A 21,695-nucleotide genomic window follows, 5' to 3' on the forward strand; every position below is an offset into this window, starting at 1 on the left:
ATATATATATATATATATATACTTATATCCCAAAATAGGTCTTGCCCTTCTTTCGTGAAATACTCGAAGAAGATGGCTGTTCGAATTCAAATGAATGAGGGGTTACCTTACTGGTAGAAGCAAGGGGTCGCAGTAGGCCAGCTATCTTGTTCTTCCCACTGACCTTCCTCCATTTTTCGTTGCTATTGTTCGGCCTTTATAAAAGAATATTCTTCAATGGATAATGCATCATTATTTAAGACTCCTGATCCTCATACCTCCATTGCTATTTTCAGTACTCATGTGCCAAACCTGCCGCTACACATTCGACAATTTTGCCAATTATTCTTCCCTATATCCCACTACAAGTGTATCGTGTTATTGGCGAAGGAATGTCCTAAATTTTAATATTAATAAATCTTTCTAGTGATACGTCTGAAAGGAAAATGGAAAGTTCGCTGACCCTTGACCTAATGTTACGAAGCAAGTTCTCGCTTAAAGTATACTGGGGCGTGTGGTGCCGTCAAGCGTTCCTTTCAACCTTGACCCTGGGAATTTCCGCCATCTCCGGCAACGTGACCATCCCGTTTTCCCTTCACGCGTCTTGTCACCTCTACTCGTAGCGCTCCCTTTGTCAAAGTAGTTCTACAGTAAATACACTCGCAGCTTTGTAAGCTACATGCAGCACAGGGCGATAAGAAGACATATAGTACTGTTGCATACGGTCGATGCCTCCTGGTGTATTCGACTCACTAAAAGATTTCACTAGGATCGATATACACGAGAGACTGACTGCCTGAAATAGACGAGGGACCACTTTCCACACTAGTGAAATCCTCATGACCCTTGGGAGCAAATGCTTGCTTCGTTTGAAGGAATAACGATGCGGTCTTCATTTACGTATATGATATTATTAGCTATTACTAATAGGAAGGGAATAATTATTACGCATTGCACGCAATCCAATAAACTGCTGTTGAAATGATATTGCAAGATAGGAAAATTGTGAGAGCGCTAAAGCGCCTGGCGGTTGGCAACTCTGCATACAAATTCTGTAATAAAGAAATGGTCTTTTCTGTGACACTGGCGACATCTGGCGGTGCTGTTTCGTTTTTTCTGTCGGTAACAACAATCTTCTACTTTATCTACCAGATTGTGTTTATTTAGGGTATATTCCGTAATTGAACCAGAGTTGTGGTTATTAAATTTCAGTCAATGACATCGATTGATTTTTGTCAGCAGTCGAAATCAATCGATGCAATTGGCTGAAATTTAATAACCGCAACTCTGGTTCAATTACGGAATATGCCCTTAGATGTAACATTTCTGCCAGAGCACGTACGACTGAGTTTTGCTCTAAATTATGCGAGATCAATGCCCGTTTTCAGCAAGTTACTGATTCTTGCTGAGTTGCGCCAAAGTAGCAGTATATGAAATCAGCACTTTCATAATCTAAAACATATTTTAATGTCAAATTACATATTATACAGCCAAGCTTGCTTCGTACCGGGTTGAACTTACGGACACCAGAAAACGTATATCCATTTTGACGAAACCGCCGCAATCGAAACGCGGTTTGCGATACTTTAGTTGTAACGAAATGAGAGTGAGCTATTAAAAATAATATTTCTTAGTGAGTAATTACTTGCAATTTATCTTAGGATGGATGGGTCATGTAACTATAGTCATTTCTATTATTCGTACCGTATTAAAAATTTCCGGATTACACTGGTCCAAGCGTATCCTGTAAATGGCCTTCTCATTCTCAATCATCTGAAACACAAAACCTTGAAAGTAAAATTTATATTACCTTTATATCATATCATGCATATCCTACCGTGCGCCTTAATAGTTCAGTCATCAAACACGGATAAATAATATTAAAGGGTTTGTCTACGTAGAAAATAATATTCGTGGCTGTAAATGCTTCCCTCATACTCGTATAATTACTCGGAGCTATAATAATCATTAGAATAAATGTTATATTTTGCGTGACATATAAGAATATCTCCAGGGAGTATATCTTGTCGAGACTGTTAGCCAAGTGACATAGAATCCCATGACGACGTTGAATTTGTAGTAGGCGATATTCAGTTGCTGAAAAATTTGCAATGAGTAATTTTTTTCTTTAAAAAAAATTCATATCGTTCTAAAGAATGTTACCTAATTCTGGATTGTTATTGTAGCTTTCAATCCATTCGACTAGGTCCACCTTTATCCGACCGTACTCGTGACGTAAGAGAAAGATAATTTGAATATAAATTTCACTGAGCAACAGTGTAAGTCCGTCGAGAATACAGTACGTTATTATTTTTAAAACAGCTTTCAGCGTGACCGAATCAAGTAAACGGCTGCAAAGTGACAATATCATTATTAGAATGCACTGAACGAATGGAGCTTTTCCACAAAATCTTTCTGTACCTGGTGTACAAGTATTGCGCAAAAAGAAAGCCAAGTCTACCCCCCACAGAGAGCCAATTTCCCTTAAAATTACTTAGGGTGGACAGATATTCAGCTTCTCGTGTGCAGCGTAGGATTTTCTTACGGTTTGTAATAAATCGAAAATATACAGATAGTGTGACCAAACCTGTTTCATAGACATATAATATTTTAGCAACAGCTTTGAAATCACTGTACTCAATGTCCGTTCGGACTAATGAGAAAGTAATGAAACATAAAGACAATGTAATAGTCACAATCACTAGATTTAATAATTTTAAGTATTTCTTCTTGGACGCCGGAATCGCTCCATAAAATAGCACAGTTGCTGCACAAAATTGAAATGGAGTTATCTGTCGTATTAAGTTATTTTTAAATTTCCACAGGTACATATTAATACAATTCTCGTCTCGTTGTTCGCTCCAAACTGAAATGGACTTGGCTTATAGAAATTTTCCTTATAGAAACGACTCAATGTTGATACGTCAATATGATAAAATGTCACCTGTAACATCAATATTTGTCCAATTAGTTTGCATAATGCGTTGTCAAATAAGTAAATTCGTCTTCACTTACGAAAAAAGTAACATGAGTATCCTTAGGTTAGTCACTTAACCGTTAATTTATGATGATGATATAAAATAGTCGCGTTTACCAAAGTGCCAGTAAAAGGAAAACGAACTTGAAGTAATCCCTTCCAAGTATGAAGGTCTGCGCAGGTTAACTCGTTCATCCAGTTCAAGATCATCAATATCATTTCAGGATACTCTAATTGCTCTATGACCTGAGCTGAATATAAAATCATCATCTTCTTGCAGCTAACCTGCAATTGTATTTTGTTTCAGATAAGATAAGAACAACGATTATAACGACGTACATACCAAAACTTTTCAAGTTTCTAAGAAAGAATTTACCTGACAAAGGTCGTGGATGATTGCTTCAGACAGGATGCCAGACTCAATGCCAAAGGGTTCGGAAAAAGTTGTCTGGTCAACAGTGGTTATCAGATTATATGGCAAAGAAGGTGGTCCCGAGTTATTGAGTCCAAGGTTTATGGAACCCTCGTAAGGTCATGCTTTATTCACGCTGCTCGATGCACCAGCATAATCTGAAACGAAAACAAAGTGCAGCATCGATGCAAAGGATGCACACGATACAATCGGAGTAGGATGAATGATTAATACTAGAATCATGTAATAGTTTAGAATTCCTGTAAAGCAACCCCTTATTCCGGATCGCACAGTGCAGGTTTGTGCGGTGCATATAAACGAACTATATTATGCGATTTTCAAAGTGCATCTTCTTCAGTATTTATCGTGTGTACACAACAAAGATGTATTTACAGAAGAATTTTTATATTCGTGATATTGAAAAAAATATCTATTTCTTACCAACGCACAAGAGTTTTCTTGAATCAGGATTCGATATAGATAATAGAATTTTATATCTGGATACCCATATGACTAGTAGAAACAAATTGTGTGTCCTATAGTTGAAAATTCTCTCATCAATATTTATCACAAGTGGAATCAATTTCGAGAGTATTATATATTCCTTTGATTTATAGGCGGAACACATGGTGGACGCATTTGTTATTTGGATGCCAATAGTGTAATTCATTGGGATTTATTGGCCCATTACAATTACGTTGACGTATAATACGGAATCTAAGCACGACTAAGCTTCGCGGGCGTCATCAGCAGTCATCGGCTGCCGCCAAGAGTGCTTGCTATTTGAATAAATCGAATGGAGAAACGTTGTTATGGATCTTTTTTTTTGAATGATCCGCAACGTCATCGTTCACGATGCGTTATCTTGGGAAAACGCAATGGCGAAGATTCGTATGGGATTAAAATTCTTGGAAGACATTTCTATTCCACGTGAGATCTTAGAGACTACATGTGGAATTTTAATAAAACACTCCCGCCTCTTTGGTCTCGGATCTTTTGCTCATAAGGTGTCCCGAAGAACAGAAAGCAGGATAAATGCACAGTTCAGTCATTACGTCGATCGTGGCAGGATTATTGGCAGATCGATACGTCTGGCTTTATTGATCCTAAAGGTAAGTTTGTTGCTCTGGTATATTATTGCAATATAAATAAAGAAACTCGATGTGATCAGCTACATTTTTCATGAATGCAATCACTTGTATTCGTAAAAACCTTATGACGTTTGGTATCCAAGAAAACCGGTTTTCTTCAGGAAAAATACAGCATTTTTCTTAAGACTATAGACGCATCCCTCTTTTGGTCGTTCCTTTGCTCGCTAAATTTAGAATTTCAGTTATAATACGCAATTTCTTCTAGCGACAATGACCCTCGTGAGTCTCAGAGTGGCGGTGGTACATTCAAGGTGATTAATTCTTGAAACTGCGAATCTGAGCGGCGTCTTTCTTCGATCTTCTCTTCACGAGACCATTCGTTCGGGTTTTATCTTACGGGTCGCCATGCAACTCCAGTGCATTCGACGTGATCACAGGAAATCGCAGTGCGGTGCGATTTGCTATTCGGGAAAGAAGAATTCTCTTCTGTTTTTTTACTTTATCTTCCTCGTAATTCTCGTATCTGTGCTTGGGTACCCCCAAAGGACGGCATTGGATTCTCCAGAGAACATTCGGCTATTTCGCAGTCTGCGCCAATGGGCATTGAATTTCGTGGGTAGGTGCATTATTCGATGATTTGGAATTTTCGAAGTTTAAGCGTTTTTGTAACGTAGGAAAATCCGGCGAGGAGGGCGGACCGTTCTTGGAAATTGCTCGGAGACAAAAACGTGTTCAAGAACAGATATCAAACGACGATCCTTTTCCATGCGATGTTTCCGGTAATCATATAGATGAATAATTCCTTTATCACACGCGTGACTTTGGTTAACTCGTGCAATTGAAATCTAGTGGGCAGGTCTCCAGTGATTCCGACATCGGTGCACAAACTCAGACCTGGCGACATCAAGGTGATCGCAGCGATGGGCGATTCGTTGACGGCAGGATTTGGCGCCCTGGCGTCGAACCTGTTTCACATCTTCGTCGAGAACAGAGGCGTTTCCTCAATCGGTGGTGGTCAGGGTACTTGGAGAAATTTCCTGACCTTGCCCAACATTATCAAAGTACGTCGATTGTCGATTTCTTGTACACAGCAATACGATCTGGAAATATGATAAAAGAATAATAATAATAGTAATAACAATAATGGTTCCTCAGGAATTTAATCCCAAATTAATCGGATACGCCCTATCAGATTCTTACACTATTCACAAAGCTTCTCAGTTCAACGTAGCCGAGACCGGAGCAATGTCGAAAGATACTCCTTACATGGCAGAAATTTTAGTGAAGAGAATGAAAAGTGATCCAAGAGTGAACATCGAAAAGGACTGGAAGGTAGGACAAAACGTTAATTAAAAATTTTAAAAATTAATTAATACTGCTTACAGCTAATCAGCTTGATGATCGGCCCGAATGACTTCTGCTCTGAAATGTGCTGGATCTCTTCACCCTGGTCCATATTAAAGAATCACAGGGAAGACTTGATCCAAGTATTAAGGACTCTCCGGGATAATCTTCCAAGAACTCTGGTGTCTATAATCTTATCGCCAAGTATGAAAATCCTTGTGAATCTTACAGCGAGACCATTTCCATGTGATCTCACCAATGACTTGGAATGCTCCTGCATGTTTGGCCTGAAATGGCGAAAACAAAGATCAGAATTCTACTATATAATGGAACAGTCGGTAAACTTGGAATTAATATGAAGCATCTATAACCAACAATGGGAAACTAATCGAATGCATTATTTTGTCGATAGATGGCAAAACTTGGAGGAAGAAATATCCAGGATGTCAGAATTTCAGAAGGATGACTTTACCGTGGTAACGCAGCCGTTTACAACCAACATTAGCATTCCAGTGAATTCTGATGGTTCGACGGACTGGACTTTCCTGTCTACCGACTGTTTCCACATAAGTCAAAAAGGGAACGCCAGAGGTAAGCTTTCGTCGACATCCGTCCGAGACCTTTAACCAGTGGCATATCTTTCTGCGATTATTATGTAAAATGTGTGCACAACGCGTAACACAATGGTCGAATAGGAACGAGCAGTCAGCCAGGTAATAATAATCTTTGTCAGCCTAAAACAGAGAATAGAAGATTATAGAGAAGTGGGTATATCGAGTAAGAGCAACGAGTGGATAATTACCTTACTGCGTGAGGACTAATATTATGGACTCTCGTCTTCTGCTTTCGTGTCAAGATGTCATCAGGAAGCATGCTTTTTTTCGTTTCTGCTTTAATAACAAAGTTCTAGTGGCGCAGATAATGTATCGATACTTTCCTTCCGGGATTATTGATTTCAGTGACAAACGCCGTATGGAATAATCTTCTGGAATGTCCGCAGGAGAAGAGTCGTAGCTGGGATGAGACGTTTAAAAGATTTTTGTGTCCTACAGTAAAGAGATCCTATATCGCAACGTGGAAAAATTGTGGCACAGAAATGAAGAATCGAAGATGAGGAAGGCTGGCATGTTGTCTTGCTTCGCGAGAAATCTCTTAAGGGTAAATTAATTGATAGCTCATAAGCTTGATCAGTATAGTAATACGTCACAAATATTAGTTAATGAAAATCGAAGTAAAAGTAACTACAGTAAGTGTCTTATATCATAAGGAGTAACGATTGTCGATTAAGACTAAGGAAAACGAAGGGTATGTGATTTAGGACCAATGAAATTCGTTCTCCGCCAAAAAGAAAAGTGTTTTGCCAAAACAAAAATTGCGAAATACGAAATCCTCAATTCGCAGGAGATTTTTATGTTTATTACAAAATAAGAGATTACATCAATATGGGAATATAATTTGCCGTTATTTCTCGTATAGTATCTTAATTGGTATCATTAATTAGAAAAAAGAAATCAAAATATCCACCGAAAAATATATTGCTTTCGCTTACTTCAGCAGACACTGAAAACGCGCCATGTATGAGTGAAAGTAAGAGCGTGTCATGGATGCAATCCGCGTTTAACCTATGAACGTGTTCGCGGGTTTAATCGTGCATATATGTACGTAGGTTAATAAATTAATCACAAAGTAAGAATCTTTCTTTATACCAACTAGTATTGTATTTACGTCATATAAATTCTTCGTGACACAATTCCTCGAAGCATTTACGTTCCATAATATAATTTATTAATGATGACAGAATTTCCTAAGTTCCACTTGCCCGGAACCGAATTCATAAATTTTGAAGAATCCATTTGGAAAGTAATGAAAATAATGCAAAGAGTGCCCAAACGCTAATTACATATGCACCGCTATTAATTATGCATGTAAAATTCAATTGCCAGAATAAACACTTTTCGAAGAAATAAATAATTTCGTTCGGAATCAATTGATATCCTACCTGAACGAGTTATCGCGTTAAATAACCTGTTTCTTTATATATTTGCACAACGTTATATAACACATTGAAAAGCATGCGAAAAAACATGAAAACCTGAGATTCGTGACTGTTTCGACTTGCATCATCAAGACAATTTTTGAGGCTGAATCTTATTGCGTTATTTCTGAATTTGCATTCTGGCTACACATTTTAATGCAATACAATAAAAAAAGTCTTAATACATAATAGAGACAGAGAAGAACTCTTTTACTCAACCGGGTCATATAGATATAAGTTCTACTCTTACTCACGTACAAGCACAAGCCCGAACAAGCATACGAACGATCCTCGTGTCAACGATGACAAAAAGGTGGGGGCCAACGAGAAATTTACGCGAGTCGTTCTTCCACCGAGCTTCATTCAGGTACGGTGTACTCACCTGCCAAGACTATCTTGCTCTTTGAATTTCCGTTTCGTTTTTGACACTGGGATGTCTTTCGAATCCTCTCCTTAAACGTGATAAGAAATGCACGAGGGGTTGACACGCTTGCAGTCATTTCAAATTGTGATCATTTACTTTTTCTGTGTCACGTGGTGAAGCATGTTTGGTACACGGTGTGCAATCTGAAAGAAGTAAGTATAGAGGATTAACATTTATTTCAAGGGAAAGGAAGCTGTTAAATATTTTTGAAATTTTCTAAAATTACCTTTCTGGAGCGGGAAACGATAATATTGTTTAATATTATTATTTTCACTCTTGTGTCTTCGTGTGGCTTGCAACGGTCATCTGATTTCGCTCTGATCATATAATATGATTGCAAGATTGCGTAACGTTTTAATACGCGTCCTTTATTACTGGGACTTGGATTTTGACTGCTATTTGAGATTGTGCAACATACACGGTAAAAGTCAGTACCTAGAAATGCAACATAAGAGTGATTTAGAAAGTAGCAAGAAAAAGGACAATACCGTATACAAATGATCCGTCGATATTTTAAAGATGGCATGACGGACTTCGAGAGGAAGTCGTATTTGTGTAAATGATGTGTAAATAAGACGTCAAGGTTCTCCGACGTATTAGCTCTCGTTAATTTTTCAAACTGAAATCAAAGAGAAACGTCTGCATGATTTTAACAGAAAATGAGATAAGGACGGCCTGGGGAAGTCGAAGAGATTACAAAATTCGTTGGAAGCTTTATAAAAGAAAAAAAGAAAACGGCAAAAGCACTCGAAGACACGTACGGAAGAAAGTGTCAGCATGCTTGACAGCGACAGATCCTCCATGGAAATGCAGAACGCTGGAATTAGCAGGTTGTTCCTGATAGGATTTCTAATACTGCCATCCATGGTTCAGGCAGCATCCTTCATGGATATTATACGAAATATCTTCCAATCGGCAAGAGTAAGTCCCTAGAGTAAGAGTAAGAAGAATTTTTGAGCAACTACGCCAGGTATCTTAAACAAAGCCCGAAATCTCTTTCTGTCACGCGATCAGGGCGTATTCATAAATATTGTAATACGGTAGAGTGAGAGTAGCTATGTAGATTTTTGCGGCCAAGTTTGGCCCACGACTGTCAATTACGAAAGTCGAGATCGAAGGCCATTCGCATTATACTAGGAGTATTAAAGATTGTGCGGGCGCCCTTAATTGGCGAGGAATTTTGTACGAGTTAGATCCGAAATAGTTAGCCTATAAAAATGCTATTGGCGGGGTCGTTACGTTTCTTCAGGACGTTCACGAGACACTGCCTCAATTTTATGCTGACTCTGAACGTATGACAGTCTTGAGAAACGATTCGACCTACCGTAAGATCGATTGAACTTTTTTTTTATAATCATATTGAATAATATTTTCCTCATATTCCGAGGTACGCCATGGCTTAGAAGTAGCAGACGAGGACCTACTTAATTATTGTGGGCAAAGTCATGTGGTGGTTAATAGTTGCAAACGCAAACGAACGACTCAGGATGCAAATGGAAGAAAGCAAAAGTCTTGAACGTGTCAAGAATTAATCGAGTGACTCTCCTTCCTCGTTCGTAAGAGAAAAATGAAACGCGTGTCAAGGCAATCGCCGCAGGAACCTCTAGCGAAGCTCTTGGAGTTTAAATATAAAGAAGACACTTTGAGGTTTTACCAAATAAAAATTAGGGTTCTATAATAATTGTAATATCCTCTTGCAGAACGACGTTGATGAAACTGGTGTTGTATATCCAAATGTAGGAGACAACGTACGCAGACAACCTGTAATTCCAGACCAGGTGCCATTCCCATGCGACATTAATCTTGGCAGGTAAATATTTTCTGTAACTTGTTTTACTTACCACATACTTCACAAGAGTTCTATTTCAGGTCTGCTATTCCACCAAATAACGTACATAAACTCCGACCCGGTGATATCGACGTCGTCGGGGGCTTGGGCGACTCCTTAGTGGCTGCCAGTGGCGCCCTGGAGGAATTCGCAATCGGAACCTTCATCGAAGCTCGAGGAGTCAGCTGGTGCGTAGGAGGTCAAGCTGATTGGCGCAGATTTTTGACGCTTCCAAATTTTATTAAGGTGCCCGTCACTCTGCATTGCTGCTTTGAATATTGAAAGACAGTTTCAATCGATTCTCTCGTGTCGTTCGGTAGGAATTCAACCCTAATCTGACCGGTTACTCGACCGGAACCGGAGAATTTATATCCTCAAAGGCAAGGCTAAATATAGCGTTCCCTGTGGCCGCCACGGAAGATGCTCTTCAGCAGGCGCGGATCCTGGTTCGAAGAATTCGAAACGATCCAAGGATAGATGTAAATAAGCACTGGAAGGTTGGTATAACGATGCGCATCTGTCAAATAAATATCACTGATCAATTATAATTTTCAGTTGATAACCATTCTCTTCGGAGCAAATGACATCTGCTCGGCGCAATGTTACAGTCCAGAAAATTTCTCACCACTTCGACACGCTCTTCACTTGCGAAGAGCCCTGGATTATCTGAGGGCTGCGCTCCCGCGCACATTAGTCAACCTCATTCCAGCTATCGGTAATCTCGAGACCCACAACGATAAACGGGACAAGAAATTCTAATGAGATTTCTCCTTTTATAGATGTCACAGTTTCCGTCAGAGTGCCTCATAGTACAATGTGCAATATTCTGCATCCACTCTACTGCGCCTGCATGCACAAAGGAAGCAAACCTGACATCAAAGCTTCCACGATGTCCCGAATGTACCAGCAGGCTGCTGAGTCTTTGGTTTCATCTGGAAGGTAGATAAATAAACCGTCATTAAACTTGACAAATTAAATTCGTTTTTTTTTTTTTTTTTTTTTTTTTTTTTTTTTTTTTTTTTTTTTTTTTTTTTTTTTTTTTTTTTTTTTTTTTTTACATCAGCATGCATTTCAGGTACGATACCACACCTGATTTTGCCGTAGTATTGCAACCCTTCACAAAACTGTTCAATGCACCATATTCAGATCCATCTACAGCTCCACCCTTAGATCCCACGCTGGTTACGTACGACTGTTTTCACTTTAGTCAAAAGGGACACGCCTTGGGTAAGTTCTCATTTTACCGACAAGCACTGCACTTCTTCTGAAATACCGGCAGACAGCCGTGTACGCGGGGTTGCATATTGACAGGCGAGCACAGTTGACGGGGAGGTTGAATTAACAAACAATAAATTATTTTTATGTAATTACCTGATTATGTGAAGAATAACAATTGTTACGAAAGTTGTATTTCATTTGTTTCTTTCATCGCTATTCTGCTTCACTTTTCAGGCGCAAATCTTCTTTGGAACAATATGCTGGAGCCAGTTGGGAACAAGACTGACAGTGGACTACCAAAAATCCTAGAAAGAGTTCTGTGCCCCAGTAAAAGCATTCCATACATCTTTACCAACGTCAACACAAGGAATTTCCGCGAGACCGGAAATCAGGATGGAATTGTACCCAGATAGCGTTAACCTCAATCACGTCCCACGTTGGAAGCCAGTAAACTATTTTCATAGAAATTTTGGTATCGTTTCGGATACTGCAGGGTATCAGACAATTTGGTGTAAGCTGTATGTACAGCACCATTTAAAACGAGAAACAACAAGGAAAAAAGTCAATCTAATGTTACATTAGAATTTCGACTACCCAGGTAATTACTGCCTGAGGCTTTTGTTACTCGAAAGACGATAAACTCAGGGCTAGTGACAGTATCATAATAATATTAATAAATTATATGACAGACATATTTCTCATCGTTCGTTCAGTCAAGTTCAACGATTCAATGAACTCTCATGTGCGCATGACGATATGTGTTTATACACGAACCTTATAGACAGGCAATCCCTAAGGCATCTTTGAAAAGCCAATAAATAATTCTGAAGCTCGGCCTTCCCGGTGGAATAAGGAATACCGAAGTGAGTTAAAAAAAAAAAAGAAAGAAGAAAAGGGAGATCTTAATTGGGTAAATCCACGTACGTGATTGACAGCCCTAACTGTCAGACGGACAAGGCTATGGCATTGTGAAACGATCGGTCGTTTGTTCACTGAACCCAATCTCCATTTATTTGCCTACTGTCTTAATGGCAATATACCGGTAAAGGTCGTCGATTCCTAAATGAAACATAAATATATCTTCCATGGCATGTGCCTGACTACCTGAGTACTTCCTGTAATCCGGCGCCACAGCCTCCACTGAATTTCCAAATGATTCAAAGTCAACAGGCGCTCCTTTCTATATAAACGACTTATATTCCTATCCAGTTATCCTTATTCTATGGAAATATAAGTTCACACTCAGGAAGTATTTCCGTGTTTACATCTCACGAGGATTCTCGAATCGGGTGGGGCTGTAACAGACAAAGCGAAGGTTAAGACAGAGCAGAGAAGGTGGAGACACTTGACAATCTTACCTTGAGGAAAGTTCTGAGGATGTAAGAGACAGAAACGAGAAGTCTGATCTGGATAGATTACCAGTTCACCATGAGCGTCTTGCTTCAATCAACATTAATGGCCGCCATGTTGAGGTCAGACGGCGATTCAGTAACGGACGTTCGATGGCTGAGAACTTCTCGCGATAATGAACAACGTGAGGATCATAGGTTGGCGGATTTTACATAATGTAATCTCAGCGCTGCACTGGTAGTTGTTTCTTCTAGGAAATAAAGGCAAGTGTCCGGGGGAAAAAATCCCCGCGTTGCCTATAAAATTCCTCGTTATTCTTTTCATATTCTTCTTATGTAGTTGAGATCCGTTACATTGTCCTTCCTTTTATGATAACAGTGAGTTGCGGTTTTGTTATTTCTTCTATCCAGGTTCTGTCCATCAATTTCAGGGATTCGCTAAGAATAGATAGACACGTGTCCCTCTGTCGTCAATTTAGTGCAACTCTTAACTCTAAGAAGAGTTTAATAAAAAGGAATGCTCGTACGACCAGAGCCTTATTACTCTGATAGAAGGTAATTGCTCCTTGGAATGGAATTGTTTCTGCTTCTGACCAAGTCGTTTATTCTTCGGTGTTGCTCTATTTTTTTTTTTTTATACAAAACGTGAAACATTGATTAACTTTGTTTGTTGATCGAAAAATAATTCAAAAAACCAGTCGAGCATAAATGTTTTTTAACAATTAATTAAGAATCTTTTGTGAAGAAATGAATCGCCTTGTTTTCCCATTTTCCAGGGATACGAAGGTACCGTCCATGGAGTATTATCTTATGATTCAACTTACGTCCAAGAGATTGGAGCTCACAGTTGAGAAGATAACTGTAGTTAACTCAGAAATATCCTATGGCGACGCAGAGTCGCCTGATTCTCAGGTTTCTTCCGTTTTGATAAGTAACAATGGAAGAAAACTTGAGAGACAATCTACGATATCTCTTATCTCAGTGTGACTTTTTTTTAATGACTCTCTTTCGTCGTTTATCCGGCATTCTGAAACAGAAAAACTTACTTCAGTCGTCATTCTCCTTTCCTCCCTTTTCTCATCCTTCCATTGCCTATAGCGACGTAGTAATTTTCCATTTACCTGAGGTTCTCGCCAGCATCCATTTATGTAACAGATTCTCGATCACTGTAAAATACGTATTCTAGATAAGAATCTCAAAGTCCTTGTAACCGAGTAAAAAGATGTAAAATTTTTCATTATTCGTAGAGACGAAACAAAATATCTGCGTATAATTTGGTGGAAAATCTAGATTGCGTCATCGTGAATTTCTCTAATCACGTGATCTAGGTTTTTGGTTCGTTCAAATTAATAGCGAAGAAAGGATTCACGTTTTGCCAATACTCGTTGCTTCGATAAACTGCTAATAATTTATTATAATGCCTCAGGGCGTATTCGACCGACATTCAAACGTTAATGGGGACAACTCTGGACAATTCTGAACTAGTCTAGACATTCATTTCTAAAAATTACTTTGGTGCCTCCTTGCTAGACACTCAGGTTTTCTACATTGGGTCAACCTCCAAAAGATTCTCATATTTCTTTTGTACCTCAAAGACTATTACGCATTTACTATAAGATACAAATGAAAAACTTCACATAAAAATTGTGCACTTACGTAACGTTGGAACAGCTGATACTTTGTTGAGACAGTTCTTATTAACCTAAACATGTATATTTAATATCCTCAAGTAAGATTACTCTAATTAGTTTAATCGTAACGGCCGTTCTTGATCGAATCGCTGTTGAATTAATAAATGTTAATAACGCTAAACTCATAAAATATTTATTTGCAATAAAAGACACGTGAAAATGCAAAGATCTTTCGATTCAAGTAGCATGAAATTAAACGTAACGCTATGTAGGATGAAAAGAGGTGACTCGTTTAGTCTGAAAGTCATAATAAGTTGGCCCTCCGCAGGCCGCAATTGCAACGACAAACTTGAGCTGTTTCGAATGCGACTTTCGTTCGCGAATGAATTAAAAATAGCACACCTAGGCTTACCAAAAAGGAAACGTCGCGATGCCAACCACTCGACTACCGTGCGCGAATAGCCATCGCGAAGGACTAGTTATTGTTCAGGAATATTAATTGCGCCTAATGTGTTTATTGTCAGGAAGGTGCTAGCTAATAATAGAAAGAACACCTCCTGAACGGGACGTGTCAAAAATTCAAAGTAGGTTTCACTCATGCCACCAGAGCAGGCTCAAAACGTGATTTTCGTAACACGCCATTAATAAGGCCACCCCGCGTTCTATTATTGGACGGTCAGCTGATAAGACGTCAGTCTAGTATATCGATCACATAACTCTGCGTACGGCTAGTTCTCTTTCGCTAAATAAGGAAACCCAATTACTCTAATAATTCGTATTGAACCAGCTTATCGGCCATTTTTCCCGACGTAAAAGACCGTCGTCCTCCGCTGGACTTCCCTGAGGACAAAACTCTTCGTAAATCTAATGTACTCGGTCGGTAAATATATCCACGGAATCCCCTGGGTTTTGCCGAGAATCTTTTCTCATGGCCACGATAGTTGACAGAAAGCAAAGGAATCCGAAAGGACGTCTACACAGGCATTTTCGTGACCGACCATGAGTCGTATGAATTTTTACATCAAGCCCATAAAATGAAGTTCATGCGCATTTAATGCAACTGCTGCTAATAACCAGCAAAAGAGATCCAAGAATTCATCGCCTGTTCAGAACGAATTTATGGATATTAATATTTCCCGGAAAACGTGTATTAGCTCGACCTCAAATAGCCTCCGGTTTCTTCTTCGTTTAAGACTCGTTTAACAATGTCGAGTGACTGATTCAACGCAGTGGGAGGAGTCGCAGTAGAAGCGTGAGACATTTAACAATAAGTCAATCAGAATCAGCGCTAGCACGTGAGTTGAGTTTTCATGGCGACGACGAAAGGGACAATGGCGAAGACAACTGAAATAGCACCAACTTGAGACAACTCAATAGTACCGATTCTTGATGAAGAGTTATTTTGACTAATATTTGATTATCGAGTAGCCCCTTTCGCGAATTCATGCTGGAGACGGAGGTCATGCCCTCGGCCAATATGTCTTCTGACATTTCTAATATATTCATTCTTAGAAGAATACGTATATCTCATCCATGCCCCGACCCCCATCTTTTTATCTGCACGTTGGAAATTTTGAGGATGAAAAATGCGACAATCTTATCATCTACTACATTATAGGTATACTCTGAGCAAATTTGTATTCCATTAAATTCCAGTACTTTGAACTCTTTTACCGAATTCTTCGTTTCGTTTGTAGTTTGCACATGTGCATGGATGTTTGTTTACGTTATATTTATTCAACTAAGCATCTAAAGCTGAACCACGTGTGGTAGTGTAAAATTTCAGATGAGAATATTAATTGGATAGGACAGATTGTGGGAAAGGTAAAATTACAGTTAAAAAACATCATTGACATTGGCGAATAAATAGATTTATTATGATAATCGATAAAGTAGGAATAAGGACAAGAAATTATTCCTAGTATAATGGTGATATCGTGAGAACGATTAACACGTAATTATAACGATTAAACGGCTAATACTGATTCTTGACTAGCAACTTAAATCTAAAGACTGGCGAATCCGTTCGAATCGCATTTATGAACCCTGATTAGTCTATTTCCTATTAAGATCGCTTTTATGCGTCCACAATGTGCGACCTATAACGAGTTTCCTTAGGGTTCCTATGTCTAATACATGGCATTTTTATAGCGTCTAATAATCGTCGCGATCCGCGACGAAAGTAGGCGTAGTGTTTGGTTCACCTCCTTAATGGATAATGACAATGGCGCAATAACGAATAATTTAATCAACGTGGGATTGGCCGATGTTATAAACAGACTGGGTTTTATAGTGCCTGAAAGCCACGTTAGTAGCAAATCGTGCAACGGATACTTCCGCCGCAGGACGAGACAAGCATACGAATGAGTGAAGTAAATAATTGAGAGGAAAAATAAATAAAAGGGAAGCTCCCGCTGGCAAGAACTATCGCTGCCCGTGTCAATGGCTGCCCAAGCCACTTTCGAGATTCCGAATTTCTTCGATCTTCGTTCTCCATTCTCCATCGTACCAATTGGAGCTCCAACGTGTTCTCCATCTCCTGGACTACGCTGGCGTACGTCCTCCTCTCGTCCAAGACGATGTCTCCCATGATTGCCAGGATGAGGATGAGTGTCTTACAGGCTGCTTTCCCACGCGTCTTTCATTCCACTTGAAGTCGTCATGAGATGCGAATGTGAAACGTCGAAAGTAAGTCTGGCTTCTTAACGCTTTCAACGGTCTGGATGCTGCCTCCAGATGACTGGGGCGATCTTCACGAGTTTTTCTACCAGCTTGGCCTACGTTTCAAAGCAAGAAAGCTCTTCCTTGAGGACTCTTCCCTCATTTCCTGCCCCACTGCAGAATCCCACGACGGCTCTGGGTCGGCGACGAACCGCCGAAGGAGCCGCTGCCATTAGAGCTGCTGCTGCCAGAGCTGGACACACTCTCGGACCTTCTGATCGGCTTCTTGCTGGGATCCAGAAGTCGATCCAGCACCTGGCGGATCGTGCTGTGTTTGCGGTTGAACGGGTTCGTGTACATTTTGAGTTTGAGTTTTGGTACTGCTGCACCTCGTACGTTCTCAAGAATATCCTTGCGTTCCTCCCTGTTGATGATCTTCACTGATCAATCACTTTTCTCACTGAACTCACTGGTCTCCTCTTCGCCTCGAACGGAATATCCGATGCTCTCTCTGAGACTATTACGTTTCTCACGCTGACTCGAGCAACGTGTAGCTTGTATCTAGCTGAACGATCTAGCACGTTCACCGTACGAGCAGTATCTCTCGAATGCCGGCTCGAGCCGCGCTGCTGGCTTTTATAGGCGCGCGCGCGCCTCCACGTGACCTTCCGCTGACGTCGTCGCATACCAACGTAACGCGCGTAAAGTTTACCTGCGAGGCACGACAGCGATTTACATTACACAGGTGCAACGATTCGCTAATTGCCATCTTACCAACTGCCATCAGTTCACGTTGCAGTGACGCGAGTGAACTGTTGAACTGTCTTGCACGCACGTTTCATGCAATTTACCTGGAACCGAAGAATCAACGTCAGCGCTTCTTGTTCCGTGGAAAAAAAGCGCCCGCAGATACTTCCAAAGGTACGAGCTCCGCGAACCAGGAGAACAGGTTTCTCCTCGGCCCTTTGACTCCAATGAATATATCGAACATCCTAGGTGTCTCCCATGAGTCTAGAAACAATATTCTAGCTGCTTTATCATGAACTTCTACTCCACTGTGCAGTAGACGTAGGTGAAAAGAAAAAAAGAAAAAAAAAAGAGAGAAAGAGAGAAAGTATGTGTACTCGGTTCTTTGAGAGATAAAGAGGCATGACATATTTTCGTGACTTGTAGTTATCATAAAGAACGTCAGCCTGGGGGATGGTCCGTGACGTCAAAAGTCCAACTAATTGTATGAGAATACCCACGATATTCAGTAAACAGATTCAGTAAACATAAATGATTTTCGAAGGAATTCCCCGACTTTCCGATAAAGACAAACCTTTACTTGAATAATTTAACACTTTTTCACGCCTAATGAGACATCGAGAATCCACATTCGCATAATCACTGCGCTCGTCCATGGTGTATTTCCGTGGTAAATCGCGACTGCACGTCTGATCTTCGGACATTCGATTTTCTATCGTAATTATAGGCTGATACATTAATTTCGGTGATTCTTCCTTCAAGAATCTCTTGAGCCATCTTTGGCAATTGCCCGATTTACAATTCGAAAAATATACAGGAAAATGACATACGTGTGTTTGTTCTATGACGGAACTGAGCGGCTCTTGTAGTCAATATTTGAATTCGATCCACACGCCAATTACCATTAGCTCAAGGGACAACTTTGGCATGCAGTAAAAAGTTTAAAGATTAATCAGCACGATTTTCCGATCATTCATTGATAACAATTCCCTAATGAAGATTGAGCTATAAGAAGTAGATCCTCAAGTGTTAATGACGATGACAATGACTGTAATATATGCCGTGACGTATCTGCGATGGGGTTACATCCATATGTGAAACGTAGTCCGAAAATTGAGTAAATATTAGAATGAAAGAGTCATTTGTAAAATTATTAGCGGGAAATATTAGCTACGCAGTTGATGCGGCTGTTATGGAGATTCACCGTGTTTATCGAATGACGACGCGAGGCGTCAATTGGCGTATAAAAAACACAGTTTCACACGCAGCTCGTCCTATGGGTAAATTTTAACTTTGTCCCGCATTTAATGAGTCACTGACCTAACGCACCGAAGACGACGAGAGAGCGTACTGTGGTTGAAAAATTTCCGTCCGGAACGTTCCAGTCAAAATATCCATGCGCATGAAGATTTAATTGGCGTTTGCTTATCCAGATCGTGAGGATGCCTACGTGAGATATCTTATGATTGGTTTACGACGTTCATGTCATACGACAGTCTGTTTTGACGTTACGGCCTTGAATCTATGTCAAATGCATAAAACGGAGTCTGGAAGTCGAGTCGTATTGCGATAGATGCATTATAAATAAGACTGATAAGAGATTTTTTCATAAGTCAGATCACACTATATTTATTTATAAGCACAGACCTTGAACTTACGTAGCAGGAATCGTGCTTGTGAAATCGGTCGAGTAGCGTCTGGATTTTAGTTGAGTGTTTAATATTCAAATGCCGTTACGCAGTGCGTATAGAGTTATGCTTCGATGTATTTTGGGAGCAGCTGAACAAACCAAGATGGCGCAACTTCGTAACGCCGTCACATTAGTCAATGCATTGTCTTCCTATTTGACCCTTTTAAGCGTTTATTGGTTTAATGGGTTGTGTAGAGAACGAGAGCGAACCTCACTCTCAGGCCACTGCCTGAGAGACCACCAGCGAAGGTCTGCCGAGTGTCACGCGATGTCGATACATCGACTGCGTACTCTTTGAACCTACGAGAAAGTTCCACGTTACGCTGTATACGTACGAGTGCAGCTACACGTACCTTTTGACGTCGACAGAAATAATCACGACTGGCTCATGACGTTGCACCAAGGAATGCGTTATCTTATCACGGCGCGTGGTAGATCGAGATTCAGATATTGATTGGCTAAATATTATTGTTAACGTATTCAAAATAGAGGGGAGACTCATAGCACGGGGTAAGAGAAATTTGAAAAATTTCTACAGGCCCGTAGTAACAACGTCTATGGGCCCTGACCACGGCCATTGGATTCTGAGCGAAAGGAGAGAGATCCCACAGCAGCGAGTCCACCTTGAAATAACCTCGCAGAAATAGCCCAGCGTAGAGATTAGAGAGTGGACTCCATGGAGATCCGAACATTTCTTAAGAGAATACTTTTGTCGGAATCCTAACGAATTTTCTCCTATAGTCTGCCGAGCAGCACCTTTTATTCCATAATATTCCGCAGAGCTTTTCCCATAGACGTGAAACAGTCGACGATGCGATATAGAATGCTCGTTCGTCTCGGAAACGAGAATATCAAGTTTCCACGGCAAGACGCTAATGTAAGCAGTATTGAGCGACGCCACGCGTGCCGTGAAAATGACATGAGAAGCAGAAGAAGCACGCGAGACACGTAAGGACATATCAACGCCGGCAGGCTTCTACCCACATCGGCCGCGGGAATTCCCTGACCGGTTTTACATTTATTCTCAACATCATTTCGCTCTTACCTACCACCCAGCTTAATAGCTCCGTGAAGCACGGCGCAGCTACACGAGGAGGATGACTTTCCACATATCTTATGTATTCAAGATCCAAAGCTCCTCACTACCTAAATTTAATACCAGTACACTTTTTATTTCTAGGTGGATATCTATAAACTATTTCGTGCGTCACGCATCCCACTTTAATTATTCCACTAACACATTCCTCGGTTCACGCAATTTATTATACAATGGAGCAAGATTGGATCTTTAAATCCTATGACGCTAGTAATATCATCTGCCCCAATTTGCTTTATTACTGTATACGTATGATCATTCGCAAAGGACGCTAAGGACCTTCCTGTTAAAGTTTCAATTCGTAGGTACTACGTTAGTCAGTACGCTACTCGCTACTGGGATAGCAGGAAAATATTTTTATACAATTGGTAATTGACAGCCTCCGAATGTAATGATGGCCAGTGATCATCGTCATTTTCACGATCCTCGACACGCGACGTCGGACAGGATAATCTGTAACGTCTTATTCATCAGGGACGCTTGCGATTTTTATATCAAGACAAAAAATGTCACCGCATTATTTTGCCATTCTTCGCCATTTTATTAAGCGAAATTTTAATTGAAATGCTAAACGTATTCACATCCGAGGAGATGCAAATCTATTGCGACGCAAATTAGCCATTAATGGGAGTCGATCTCATGAAAATTCGATATCGCCTATCGAGCATAGATAACGAGAGTAATGCTGGCTAATTATTTAAATCTAATTAAGAAACACGATATCATGAAAAATTTACTAGCCACAACACTCGAATCATAATGAATCAGAAATAAACCAAAGCTTATGAATTGATCAGCCCATAAACATGGAGACAAACAGTCAATCAAAGTTCATTGCGAAAATTGTTAATAATAGATACTTCAATGAAATAAACAATATTATCGTCAGCTTACGTCGCACATTATGAAATGTCGCAGAAGTTAGCAGAAAAACAGGCAGCATAAGGTCGCCGTGCAAGCTCGCATGCAGCGCCACCACCGCACGCAGTTTCAATCAGCGATCTTCTGTTGGCTGTTTTTTCTCCTAACTTTTGCGGCATCTTCAGCAATGACAAATGATCATCTCCTCGAATAGCAATGGTATACATGCCCGCGCAGCATCTCATTGGTACAGGTGGCTGCTCATTTAATAACGTGCTTATTAATCAGGTACAATGACGCAAATAGCGGCAAAAAGAAAGCACGAGACGTCATGCAAAAACATATATATATA

The 21,695-nt window shown here is 40.1% G+C and overlaps 2 protein-coding genes across 2 annotated transcripts in view; one reads left to right on the forward strand and one right to left on the reverse strand.

Annotated features, from left to right (window-relative positions):
- LOC107264512 (phospholipase B1, membrane-associated) overlaps window positions 1-12,002 on the forward strand; it is a 12,941-nt gene extending 939 nt beyond the window's left edge. The window contains exons 2-17 of the mRNA XM_025081797.1: window positions 3,264-4,480; window positions 4,725-5,075; window positions 5,134-5,238; window positions 5,309-5,520; window positions 5,615-5,791; window positions 5,845-6,137; window positions 6,216-6,394; window positions 6,763-6,914; window positions 8,986-9,183; window positions 9,963-10,072; window positions 10,132-10,336; window positions 10,411-10,587; window positions 10,646-10,805; window positions 10,870-11,029; window positions 11,166-11,317; window positions 11,543-12,002. Of these exons, the coding sequence (XP_024937565.1) occupies window positions 4,865-5,075; window positions 5,134-5,238; window positions 5,309-5,520; window positions 5,615-5,791; window positions 5,845-6,137; window positions 6,216-6,394; window positions 6,763-6,914; window positions 8,986-9,183; window positions 9,963-10,072; window positions 10,132-10,336; window positions 10,411-10,587; window positions 10,646-10,805; window positions 10,870-11,029; window positions 11,166-11,317; window positions 11,543-11,721 (2,670 nt within the window). The 5' untranslated portion in view covers window positions 3,264-4,480; window positions 4,725-4,864 and the 3' untranslated portion in view covers window positions 11,722-12,002. The remainder of the gene's footprint in view (window positions 1-3,263; window positions 4,481-4,724; window positions 5,076-5,133; window positions 5,239-5,308; window positions 5,521-5,614; window positions 5,792-5,844; window positions 6,138-6,215; window positions 6,395-6,762; window positions 6,915-8,985; window positions 9,184-9,962; window positions 10,073-10,131; window positions 10,337-10,410; window positions 10,588-10,645; window positions 10,806-10,869; window positions 11,030-11,165; window positions 11,318-11,542) is intronic.
- A 4,135-nt stretch (window positions 12,003-16,137) lies between these two features.
- Window positions 16,138-18,367, reverse strand: LOC107264526. The gene is made up of 4 exons (XM_025081807.1): window positions 18,271-18,367; window positions 18,074-18,174; window positions 17,801-17,960; window positions 16,138-17,661 (listed from the first exon to the last, which is right to left on the reverse strand). Exons 1-4 carry the CDS (start codon window positions 18,350-18,352, stop codon window positions 17,387-17,389), a joined length of 618 nt encoding a protein of 205 aa, XP_024937575.1. The 5' UTR covers window positions 18,353-18,367; the 3' UTR covers window positions 16,138-17,386.
- Between the last annotated feature and the right edge of the window lie 3,328 nt (window positions 18,368-21,695).

Source organism: Cephus cinctus, unplaced genomic scaffold (assembly GCF_000341935.2).
Source record: "Cephus cinctus unplaced genomic scaffold, Ccin1 Ccin1_scaffold0173, whole genome shotgun sequence".
In the NCBI taxonomy this organism is placed as follows: Eukaryota; Metazoa; Arthropoda; class Insecta; order Hymenoptera; family Cephidae; genus Cephus; species Cephus cinctus.

Excerpts from the sequence above, each read along its gene's own strand:
- LOC107264526 (XM_025081807.1), bottom strand. The coding sequence starts at position 18,352 with ATGGACGAGCGCAGTGATTATGCGAATGTGGATTCTCGATGTCTCATT. Across the intron at positions 17,961-18,073 it reads TTTATCTCTCAAAGAACCGA|ACTCATGGGAGACACCTAGG; the intron begins GTACACATACTT and ends TATTGTTTCTAG. Across the intron at positions 17,662-17,800 it reads CGTTGATTCTTCGGTTCCAG|GTAAACTTTACGCGCGTTAC; the intron begins GTAAATTGCATG and ends CGTGCCTCGCAG.